At 42.3% G+C, this 12822-nt stretch overlaps 1 protein-coding gene across 1 annotated transcript in view; it reads left to right on the top strand.

The window, feature by feature from the left end:
• The window catches only part of DNAH9 (dynein axonemal heavy chain 9), a 210999-nt gene that overhangs the window by 115964 nt on the left and 82213 nt on the right, over positions 1 to 12822 (top strand). The window contains exons 52-54 of the mRNA XM_026120616.2: positions 7191 to 7379; positions 8729 to 8964; positions 11192 to 11314. Coding sequence (XP_025976401.2) covers positions 7191 to 7379; positions 8729 to 8964; positions 11192 to 11314 — 548 coding nt within the window. The remainder of the gene's footprint in view (positions 1 to 7190; positions 7380 to 8728; positions 8965 to 11191; positions 11315 to 12822) is intronic.

The following is a 12822-nucleotide window of genomic DNA, read 5'->3' as shown; positions in this document are numbered from 1 at the left end:
AATAATGGTGTCAGTTCTTTCCATATGTGTGTGTGTATGTGTTTTACACTAAATATAGCTTAATTTCATCTTGATTGATACCACTGTAACAAACAGAACCTGAATTCTCAGAGATGCATGATTAGAATGCATATTCTTCTCTTAAAATGCAAGTCTTCATTCAGGTGTAATTATGATAAGGAAACACCTTACGCTTTTTTTGGGGGGAGGGGCAGTTTGTTATACTATCAAAATTGTCCTCCAAAAATAAAATGAGCAAGTATTTTATAAGATGGATTGTCACTTGTTGCATATGTTCCTTCATAAATTTTATAGCTTAATAATCTACTGAAAGAAAAGAATTTGGTTCTGAAATGAAGATAAGACATTGAAATCAATTTTTAGAAACTGTCTTTGATCAGGATTAAGGCTTTTGTGATGATATATGTGTCTACCTGTAGTTTGATAGCACTGTGTTTGTTTTATGGGCAGTACAGTCTCAGAGAAGCAACAATTTTAGGAATATATTTGCCTTTAAGCATGTTCATTACCTTAATAATTAACTGTGACTGCTCGCAGGCTTGGGGTCAACACATGCTTAAAAGCAGTACTTGTTTAAGTGTTTTGCTGGTGCTGGAGCATACCCTGAGCTGTTAAATAATGTAACAAGTGTTTCATTATATAGGCATGATGCTGGTGGCTTATTTCATATAGCAGTCTAGCTAACTTGTCTTTAAAAGCTCTGTATTTCTTTTCTCTTGAAATGTTTTGGATGATCCGATGACCACTTTTGAAAAGAATATTCTCATTGTAAGGGCAGTGTAATGAAGGCTCCGTGTTGGATGTTACAGTCACAAACACAGAAATCCTGAAATCATTAAAGCAATCCCGAAGCAATTAAGCACAAACTGCTTTTCCCACCACACTCTTCTTTGGTGTTTTGCAAGCTAACACAAACGCCGCACTGTTCTTTCTTTTCACCAGTAGGTGACACTGGCCATTCCTCCATTTATTTCAGTATTTTATACCAAAATGAGAATGTTTAGATGATTAGATTTCAAGTCTCTTGTTGAAACTACTCCTAAAGATGCAAACAGAAAATTGTAAAAGGAAAAAGGAGGATTAATTAGCATCTGGCATGGTCGTTGCATTAAAAGAACTTGGTGGAATAGACTTGTTTGATTTGGGGGCAGATATAGGATATTGTTTGGGTTTAGGCTTTGTACTTTTAAATATGATTGTTATTTTTCAGTGCTGCCAGTTGTTGCTGAGATTTATAAGCCATTTTCATTTAAATTGAATTTAGACTTCTGCTCAAGTGCAGTACATTGCCAGAGCGGGGACCACGATTCGTCACGGCCTCCTATGCTCGAAAGGTGATGCCCAGGGAAATAGATTTGGAGAGCAGTTTTGCCCTGTGTTTGAAAGCATGGAGAGCTTCCCCAAGGTGTATCTTCTACCTGCACAGCTGAGAAGAGCTAAACTTCATTTTCTGTGTAATCTGCCAGAAAGGGCTGGTACCAAGACCTCATCTCTCCTGGCATCAGGTGGAAATTCCCCTTCCCTTCATCATTTCAGAAGAAAGAAATTCTGGGTACATTGCCCCTTTGGGGCAAGTTAAACACCTGCTCTAACCTTCATTTGTGGGTGTCCCAAGGACACCAGAAGCCTGCTGAAACTCCTGCTCTTTGCTTCCCGGTGGTGAGGCCAAGGGAAAGCAGCTACTGCGGTGCCCAGCTAACTGTGTTGTGTCAGACACCCTGGTTAGCTAAAACAACTGAGTGTATCCACGGGTGGCAACTCAAAGCTGCCAGCTAAGTGCCTGGTGTGGCCTCAGACTTGCATCTCCTCCCATGGTGCAGGTTGTCCCATCCATTACGGACTTGGCAGCTCCTGCTTGCATTGTCTAAATCACCCTAGGGCCCATGGTGGGACTGGGACAAAGAGAGGGGTCGAGAAGCCAAGTGGGAAACAGATCTGTTCCTTCATCCAGGATCATACAGCTCTGGAGCATCATACAACTGGTACGGTCTTCGCGGTGATGAGGAAGAAGTGTGCTGGCGGATGCCCTGGATTTTCCTGGAAAAACAGTGTATTTCATGTTGATCTCCAGCTAGCAGACGTCATCTGCCTCATTATGCTGGGTAAATTCTTCAGCCTGACAGTCACAAACATTGATAACAGATAAGATGCTGAGAGTTTAGGGAAGCCAATGTCAACCCTGTGCTTTCATAGAGCAAAGAAGGATGGACTGAGATATTTTGGATTCTGTTTTTGTCCATGGCTTGCTGAGGGATATATGCACATGCACAAAGCACAATGGAGAGTCAACCCGCTGCTCCAAAGAATGTACAGTCTAAAAAAGGCTGTGACAGCCAACAAGGGAAGAAAAATAGATATGCATCCTGTTTACTGTCTGCTGCTGTGATGTCTCCAAATGCAAAGGTTGAAAAGATAATTGAATGATGCTAATGCTGTAAATAAGGCTCACAGATTATCTTTCTGCAGTTCCCTCCTTTCCAGCCCTCTTAACCCTATGCAGCTGTGCCAGGAAAAAACTGGAAAAGAGAGAAAGACTTAATAGCACATTTTAGTAGTGTATGACCTACCTGGGCAGCATTTCCTGCAGGGACCCTCTGCTAACATTGTCTTAAGACTAGAGCGTAGATCAAGGGACTGTCACCTTCATCTTTCCAACCTCAAGCTCAGAGCAATGATTTGTTGGATGGAAGTGTTTTATCTCTTGCTACCACAATGAGACCTCTGACTTCCCTCTTGCAATAAACTTTTTGCAGTGTACCTGGAGACGCATTGCAAAGACAACTGCTGGAGTGTACCATCCTGCTCCTGGAATAAATTAAGCGTCAGGTCCCGCAGGCAGCATTAGCCACTGTCACACAAAGTCATTCAAACTAAATCCAGCCACTCTGTCTCATTACCCATGGGAGATGAGAGCAGGCTGTCAACTCAGACTTGTGTCTGGAATAGAAGGCCCTGAATAAATGACCCTTGTGTTCCCATTTGGAGCTTTAGTGGGAGGAGAAATACGGCTTTTGCCAGTGTGATTCAATTATAAAGAGAAGAAGGTCCCTCTACTCCCTCATACTGCCGAGGAGCTGCGAGATGTAGACAATGGCAATAGTCCCTGCTTACTGTGAAACGTATGGAGAACGACAAATGGACAATATGATTTAGGATCAGGGACAGTCTAAAAGTCTGGGCAAGGTCAGGGTTATTTCTACTAATGGGAACAGTTCCATGAAGCTTTTGGGGAGAGGAGGAGAGAGGAGCCCAGTCCCCAGGAAGGCATCTGTCTCCTTACCTGCAGCTGGGATACTAGCTGCAGTGTTTGTATCATAGTTTAGTAGGGATTCTGTTTATTTAGATGAGTTCTTATTTAGCAATGAAATCCTGTCATGCTTGTCATAGGATGGAGAGCAAAGCTGGAGGAGTGGTGATACTGAATCCCAGGTCACATTCATCACACCTCCTCCCCACCTCCTGCCCTGGGAACAACTTGTATTCAGATTTCTTCAGGTTCATCGAAGCACCAGCAATCTTTGCTGGTTGCAGGACAGAGCCGTTGCTGAGAACAGCTGTTAGCAGAGGTCATAGCTGAAGGAGCACTGAACACGATCAGTTGTAAATGCAGACAAGAACAAGTTATGTCAGTGCCAGTTCCACTGGCTGTTTTTAAGACCAAGTTAAAAAGCACAGCTTGCTACTACTGCTGTCAAAAACGGATCAGTTTTGCGGTGTCTGCAAGGAACTAACCCCATCACAATTCACTGTTGTGTGGTTTACACCTCCTTCCATGTCATCTCTGGGTTTGATCTAGGAATAGATCCTGGCATCCCTTGCTGATGCTTCATTAGACATCCAAGATATGTCATCTAGGTGACTGTGGGCAGATCTAAGTCCCTGGAATTTGGAAAAAAACCAAAACAAAACAAAAAACCCCCCACACATTTGAGATTGTATGAAGAATACATCTAATAAACACAGATAGTGGCTGCTTTGGCTTGAAAAGTGAACCAAGGGGGATGAAGGCAAGCCTAACTTTTACCTTTACTTTTGCCTTCATTTTAGTTTGGCATATCATGAAGCTGACCTAGGAAACATGCTTCAGTACCCAAGGGGCCACAATCAGGCAACGTTTAGTGGTCTGTGGACCAGCAAAGGGAGGATGGTAGATGGGAGTGTCTGTGAGTTGATACGTGTTAATGTCGCAGATGAAATTTAGTGATGACAAATGCAAAATAATACATGCAAGGAAAATGAACCCTCATTACGCATTTACATCAATAGACTGTACATGCACTATAATCACTTAGAAAAGAGCTCTTGGCATCATTGTTGAGAGTTCTGAGAAACAGCAGTGCAATACTCAGCTGGAGTTAGAAAGGCAAACTGAGTATTAGGAATTAGTCGGAAAAGATTGGGGAACAAAGATTAAGTGATCATTATATCACTGCAAATCTACGGTGTGCCTGTGTCTTGCATGCTGCATACAGTTCTGGTTAGCCCATCTCAGAAGGCTGTAGGTGACCTAGAAAAAGTACAAAGAAGTATGTAACAGCTTCTGTTTATGAAGAGAGAAAATAGATTGTGACTCTTCAGTTTGGAAGAGAGCCTGTGTAGGGATGGATGTGACAGAGCCTATAAAATCATGAATGATATGCAGAAGGTGAATAGGGAATGATTGTTCACTATCCCTTATTACTGAAGAGCTAAAGGTAATCAAATGCAATGGTTTTAAATTTGCTACTTGCTAAATAAAAAGAATTCCAATGAGTTCTAGAGTCTGATGTGGAAAATGCTAGGGATTTCTTTAAGATACTAAAACTGTGAATAGTCTGTAACCCATGAAAAGGAGAAGAACTAATGAAGAAAAGACCACCAGGACATAAGGATGAAAAATCACCTGAAGAAATTAATTAGGAATAAGTAGAGAGTCTACAAGTATTAGAAAAATAGATCAGCAAAGACAACTTAGTCTTAGAGACTGAGAACTATGGGGGTAATATGAGAATTGACCTTCTCAAGGAGACAGGAGAAAAGGCCTATAGGTTTAAAAGCAGCAAAGTGAAGCTGGCGGAAGTGAACTACTATGCACTATTACTGTATTTGAGATTAAGGATAATCTAGGTATGATCCTAAAATATAAGTGTAATGCTTTACTTTTGTTTCAGCTCGCAGACATAAGAACAGTTATGCAGAGTGACATCAGGGTCTGTCTAGTTTCAGCTAGACTCCAGCTGTGGGTCCCAAACCAATGTCCTGGAAAGAGTAAGAACAGAGCAGGTATATCCAATGGCACCTGGTATTTCTTGTCATCTTATGTTCTGTTTCAGTGAGCATGGGAGCACGTGGTAAGAGAGACCATAAGACAGAGAAAAAAGAAATGGAAATTCCCACAAATGAAGAGGAAGCATAACTGTAGTTGAGATAACTGCATGACCTGGAAATTGGAATAATAGGAATGGAATAGAATTCAGTAATGCAAGGTGCAGCCATGTAATTATGGACTAATAATGGACATTTGTGTCTAAACCAGGAGCTTATTGGCTAGTAACCCATGAGGACCACTTGAATGTATTTGTTGAGGCTTTGTCTCACTAGTGATGCAGCCACAAGAAAGGCAAATGTGGCCCTACAACATCTGAGGAGTAGGCTTTCTAGCAAAGCTAGGGAAATACCAGCATGCCCTGAGATTGGTAAAAGGCACTTGTCTGAAGCACTGTGTACAGCATGGTAATTCACATGCACAGAAAAGGAACTGAAGTGGAACAGGTTTATGGCAGGGCTTGAGGCTGAACAGGGGAATAGAAAATCTGCAGCTTCTGTTTGTATTCTTAGAAGGAGTCAAACTGCCTAGAAGGCAGTTTTCACCAGTTTCCTGGAAATGGTCAGCTTTGTCAAGGCAGGAAGGCCACCAGAGATATTTCGCTGGCATTTATTAGTTCTTGTGTTCATCAGAATAAATGATCTGGAAAAGGTGGTGAGTAAGCAGGTTGCATAGTTTGTTAATAACGTGAATACAGGAAAGATAAAGACTGCCTACAAAGAATTATAGAAATAATACCAAGTGATGAAGGAATAAAATACCAGGAGAAATGCAGGATAGATAAACATAAAGTAATGTACATTGGAAAAATTAGTTATTACTTTACATACACAGTTAATGATACTGAGCTAGCTATCATTCAGGAATTAAATGTTGGAGTTAAGAGGAGTCCTCCTCCTGAGGACTTGCATTCCGTAAATCAGTTCAAGATAGCAAAACAATCCAAACTGAAGGGAATTAATTTTTCAAAGCGCTGGTGAGGTGTGTCATTGGGATTTATGTTAGATCAGATCCTATTGAACAATTTACTAATGACCTGGGAGAAGGAGACAGTGTCATATTAATTACATTTTCAGGAGCTTTTTAATTGGGGAGGTTTGCAAAACGTAAGGAAGAAGAGCTTCTAGGTTGTTTTTGGTTTTGTTTTCCTCATAAGAAATGAGAAATAACCCTAAGCACATGCAGACTGCATACTGAAGAACAGCAGTGGAAAGTGCTGGGTGGCCCTATTGACAGAGGCCACCCGTGGTCAAAGGAGTTGGCCATGCATGTGGAGATACCTCATTTTACTGTACTATCCTCAAAACCGGTAAGACCCCAGTTCATGCATTGGACGCTTATGAAAAGTGTCCATGAACAAGCGTTTGCAGGGCAGGGTCTTAGTGAAAAGGAAAACTTACACCAAAGAGGGTTGTGATCACACATACAGTAGCAAAATGCCACGTGACTGTGGTAATAAAAAACTGTAGGAAATAACCAAAGGTTGTGACTGTTGGAGAGGAATGCTCTGAGTGGTGGGAGAGGTATAACTAGGTGTGAATCTGTGGCAATAGGGCAATTAACATTCCATGGGGTGCTACAGAGATTCTTATGCAGGCATCCTTATGCACATTCATGATAGAGAAGTGATGGATAGTCTTTTGCTGATTTTCAGATGAGGTATGAAGCGGACTGCACTGTAGGGCTAATCTTTCAGTGAACAGGAGCAGGGGCCTAGCAAAGTAACTATTGTGTATTTACCATCCACGGGTTTTAAACTTTAGCAAATGACAGCTGAAGTTAGGGACATGATATGATGAGGCTGAATACTGAAGTATTGTTTGAAGAACCACTGTAATAGTCAATTTGACTTGGAAAATTCTAGGTTGGGGGACTGGCCTCTGAGAACGTGAGATGGGCTGAAGCTGTGCAAGACTTCAAACAGCAACAGAGCACCTTGTGTGGAGATGTGTTACTGATTACGGCCTTCGTCTCCTACCTGGGATACTTCACCAAGAAATACAGGCAAGATCTCATGGATGGAGTCTGGAAGCCATATTTGTACCAGCTGAAAGTAAGCCCTGCTTTCTCTGAAAAACGGTCATTACTGGATATTACAGGGCCATAAATTCTGATGTCCGTAAGAGATCCCCCAAATGAGGGGCTCCCCTTGCAGCCCTGCCATGTTGGGTTGAGGAGGAGGACATAGTCACACTTGATTCGCTCCTCTTGGGGCAATATGTTCTGGTCTCCTTTGCTCCATGGAAGTACCCGATTCCCCCATGGAAAATGCCAGATGTAGCAACCCAAATATGGATTGAAACTGCAATGTTGTGCAATTTTAACCAGGAGTCAGAGATGGCCTTTAAAGAGAGAAAACAAACTCTCTGAGGGAAGTAGTATGGAAGGGACTGCTTGGAGTTAGCAGAGCTCAATTTCTAGGTCCCTGACAGGCCTAGAACGACTCCAGTCAGTTCTTCATGCTGGACACAAGTTCTGTTCGTGCTGGCCCTGCCCCTCAGTGGGTTTCACCCATGTCTTGCTGCTCAGACTGGATAGAGACAGGCATGCTTCAAACTTGTTTTAAGTTTAACTAATTTTTACCAAGTCCCTTCATATATCAGTAAATCCAAGTGCTTAGTGTGCTGCAGGATTGAGCTTTCTGTGCATCAATACCTAACTGAACATTATAAATGCTGGTAAAATGCCAAGAGGCTTTTAAATAAGGCCACAACTAGGCAGCCTATTGAATGGTGTCCAAACCAAAAAGCTGAGAAAAGCAGCAAGTTCTATAGGATGGGAGAGGGGAAAAAAAAATCATTCTGCATTTTTTAATACTAAACCAAGAACATAGTTAAAAAAGGCAATATTGTTCCAAAAATGGCCTGACTTGTGCTTAGAAATTTCAAGGAAGTGCCTGTTTTTCCACTCAAAAGCTGAAGGCCTTTTCTGTTCAGATAACTGGCTCAGATAACTTACTGGTTGTCACATCCAGAAACGGCCTCCCATGTCAGAGAAGTGTTTCTAGAACTGCTAATGCCATTTTGCAACACAACAGCAGGCTTATGAGGGTGTTAATTATATTCTTGAAAGCTGTCATTTCAAAGACATTGTACGCTGCAAAGCGTGATCTGAACCTGTTCTGCTGGGTTGAGACGGTTTGGTGTGTTTAGTACGCTGCAGGCAAAGTTTTTTGTGTTTCCTGTATAATTTATGTTTGTTTGCAACAAGAGTGGGAGAGCTTTTAATACCAGATCAGAACTGTCCTGTAAAATGGCAAACCACCAATAGATAAGACTGCTCAGTTTTTAATTAAGCTAAATTTGCTTGAATTGAGCTGCTTGTTTGTCTTTGGAATATGTTGCAAGTTGCACTCACAACTTTGTACCGACACACTAGGAAACATTTCTTCTTTCCTTCCAGGTCCCAATCCCTGTAACTCCATCCCTGGATCCTCTGACCATGCTGACAGATGATGCCGATATAGCGACTTGGCAGAATGAGGGTTTGCCAGCTGATCGGATGTCCACAGAAAATGCCACCATTCTCACAAACTGTGAACGCTGGCCCCTCATCGTGGATCCCCAGCTACAGGGTATCAAATGGATCAAAACAAAGTATGGTGAAGATCTCCGAGTGATTCGAATTGGACAGAAAGGGTAAATATGAACCTTATCCCATAATAATATCTTTTAATGCCCATCTGTCTGTCATATTTGATGAATAGCATATGTTTGACTGCAACCATCTGAGCAAATTACATTGAAAAAAGCTCTCAAATGTATTTGTACATTAGCTGCTTATTCATTACCAAAATGATAGAGATTTCTCATTAAATAGAGGGGCTGTTTAGTGCTTGGTCAAGTTACCATAGAAACTCCTCTATAACTGAGAATGAAAAGGGAGATATGCTGGGGGCTGAGCTACATGTAGGATTATGGCATCTTCCCTCAGGCTCATGTTAATGTATTGTCTCCTGACTCAGTTTCAGGCAGGGGGGATGAGTAGGGCTTCTGTATGGTTCAGAAGAAGAGAAAGGACCTGGTCTTGGAGGGCGAAGTTGACATGAGGGTCACCATGCCCTGAAGACCAGCTGGGCTAACTCTGCTTCCATGTTAACACCAGCTATGAGGTTCTCATCACAACATACACGTCGCCTCCATTGGATCACCTCCTGGACCTGCCTTGCTCTGGCTAAGTCTTTTATGGGAAGGTCTTTCAGCTCAAGGCTTTTATGTTTGATCAGGGCACAGACCAGTCTTCTGCTGTCTCAGGATGCACCTATTGCTACCCAGTAATGAGGACTCACTGCTGGGATGGAGTGGACCCATAGTCAAATCTCTGCTTGGACTTGGGCCCTGAGATTTATTAATTATACAGAACAAAATATCTGCAACAGCTGAGAGTGACGCAAGAGCTAAGTGCTTGAGAGTGCATGTAGATCTGGGGATGTTTGTCTGTGCTGGAGCATGGGTCTGCACTGGCATCTTGTTATGTTTTGGGGGTGCCTAGGCTGTTCCAGTGGCACCTTCTCTGCTTTCCTCATAGAAAACAAGAAGTTACTGGATTTGCTCTGATGTGGGAGGAACACGTTTGGAAACAGCTACATTTTTCATTAAATAGAATTTCTGCTTCCTGGCAAGCCTAGTCACCATGATTTGTAGGTATTCAAAGCATTCCAGGGGAAATTAATGATGCCAGAGTAGGCACCTAGATACAAACCTCTGTGAGGGAGCAGGAGATCCTGTAACATCCCTACACTGCTATTACAATCTGCTGTGCAAAATCAGCTTCTCCCCCCCCGCCGCCCCCAACACATCTCAGGCTAGTAGGTACTCTGAAAGGGGAATTTTGTGTGCAGGTGTGATGACTCTGGGCTGTTAGCTAAAAGCAGCATCCACTGTCCCATTACAATAAAAGGTGAGTGTTTCGTCATCTGGGAAACCATGGTTCTTTGCTTTCAGCTGCCTTAAGAGGTTTAAACTCACACCCCTCTCTCCTTCAAAAAAGAGCCTTTTTAGCAGGTTTGGGGTCAGCTGCTGTCATTCTCTCTAACTTCATATAAAATATTTTGGGGCTCAGAAGAATGGGGGCTGCTGATCAGGTACAGGGTTCACGTCGTTTCAATGTATTTCTCTAAAAGTCAGGTATTTCTTCTGAACTTATCTCATCTCCTTCTGTAGTCAGTGAGGGAACCTGGCCCTCCCAAAGGGCCATGCAGCTCACCAGTCCTGGAAACCTATTATAGGATGGGTTAAATCACGTCGTGAGGGTGAGGCAACTATCTAGCTAAGACTAGGAACCAAAATTTTAGCCAGTTGAATTAGTTGCGGTAGTTCCTATGACAGCATAACCATGGCCAGAGAGCACCGTCACTGCCTGTCTAAAGTCATTCACTCCTCTTTGCAGAGAAGCAAGTTATGTGAAATACAGAGCAGCCCTGAAGCAGAGAGCACAAGCATTTGACCATGCCCTTCCCAATACAAAGCATCCCAATGCACAGCAACCTTGGTTTGTAGTTAGGCAAGGTGCAGTGGGGTCAAATTCCCTTTTGAAGAAGAATTAAATCATTGTCATCCCATCTTACTCCCTAAACCCTGTGCAAAAGGGAGCAGAAACCTGTTCTTCTTTCTTCTGTGCAAGCTTATCTGTACTGGTGAATTCTGGGAGAAACAAAGCATTTGCTAAAAAAGGTAACAATATGGCCCTGCTTTGTTCACTGCAGTCTATGTTCTTTTCTTGGGTATTACTAGTTGCTCTTGGGAGGTCTGAGATCTGATTCTCCCTCTGTTCCATTGCAATGTGGAACAGCCCTCTAACCCTTGCACGCGCTTATGCTCCTTGCTGCAGAGCCTCACATCAGCACCTCATTGCTGTTTCCCACAGGTATTTGGATGCAATGGAACGAGCCATTGCTGCAGGAGAATTGGTTTTGATTGAAAATTTGGAGGAATCTGTGGATCCAGTTTTGGGGCCCTTACTGGGTCGAGAAACAATCAAGAAAGGAAGGTGAGCTGAGAGATATAAGGGCCTGTATGCCTCCACTCTCTGCCCTTTCTCAGGTAATGGGTTCTTTATGCTGGTGTGCCCTCTATCTCTGATCTCCATTTGTGGGTGTTTGTATACTACAGCACTAACAACCTGCCTTCAGAAGTGAGAATATTTTAAATCAGGCAGTCATAGGTAATTCAGTCATATAAGATGGGTTTGATATAAACCCAGTTTGTTTTTTTCTTTATTTTGTTGGACAGTGCTATTCAAATCTCATTTGAATTATTGCCAAAGTGGCCATTGCTGTTGTGAAGAAAATGTATCCTTGGATTTTAGCAAGCACTGCACACTGTTTAGGAATACAATTGCAGATTTAAGTATTAAGAATATTTTAAGTGTTTCTTACTGGGGGGAAGCTCTTTGTGTCAGCCTGGAGGAGTTCAGAGAGAGGAGCAACAAGTGAGTTTACTTTTTTCTTCTTGTACGTAAGTAAAATAATCACATTTTTAGAGTGTGCTCAAATAATGGCAACAAATAAAACTTTGTGTTCAGCAGTCTGTACTGAACTTGATTCAGAAACTCTTTTGATGTTATTTCACTGGCTTTCACATACTGAAGTCATCGTCCTTTAGAAGGGTATGTGTCTTTCAGGTTTTTAAAAGTCTCTGCCACTAATAGCTTTACAGCTAAGAGGAACACAGCATGGGCTGACCTCTGTGACTTCAGCAGTGGCTCTCAATACAGTCCTGCTTTTGGCTTTGAACAGGTTTTTTTTTTTTTTTTTTTAAAAAAAAAGCCTGTTAAGCTCTGAATTTCATATTCCTTAAGTTCCTTGAAAATGGTTTTCTTATGATTCAACTCTCATAAATATCTTAGGACACTGTAAACTTCTGGGAAAGGCAGGCTGTCCAGAGGTGTTGCAAGGGGACGCATCATGAGAAAGATGGCTGGCTCTGGGTTTCAGCTACAGGAGTAAAGGGCAAGAGGCATTTCAAAGGGAATGATATTCCTAAATGCAGGGAATAGAAACATCTCAAAACTGAGAAGGAATTACAGCAGAGGTGGCGTGACACTTCAGTCCCCTTGCAGTGAAAAAACTGAATCGTTATGCCTTTGTTCTCAGAACTCACTGTGAGATCACACGTGTTACCTAAGAAAGGGAAAATAAGCCAAAAAGCAAATAAAACATTGGTATCGGTTGGACTTGGGGTGTTTTTCCTGAGTTTCATGTTTTCCAGGGCAAGTTAAAGCCCTAGTCCTTCAATTTGTACCACACAGGCAGAAGCCAGTAGTCCCGTGGCTGGAGTCTCTTGAAGTCGAGACTCCGAGCACTATTTTGGGATGCTCTCATGAGCTGCTCATGTTATGTGATCTCTCTCTGCCTCAGTTTTGCATTTCCAAATTCAGTAGTGAGAGGTGACCAAAAAGATAGCTAATGGGTTTATGTCCGACTAGAAAGTATATTGAAATTCCCATGCTGATACTACTGTTCGTGTATCCATGCGCAGGTGGGTCACAGTGTAACT

The sequence above is a fragment of the Dromaius novaehollandiae genome, chromosome 18 (genome assembly GCF_036370855.1).
Source record: "Dromaius novaehollandiae isolate bDroNov1 chromosome 18, bDroNov1.hap1, whole genome shotgun sequence".
In the NCBI taxonomy this organism is placed as follows: domain Eukaryota; kingdom Metazoa; phylum Chordata; class Aves; order Casuariiformes; family Dromaiidae; genus Dromaius; species Dromaius novaehollandiae.
This window is presented reverse-complemented; position numbering and strand designations above follow the sequence as displayed.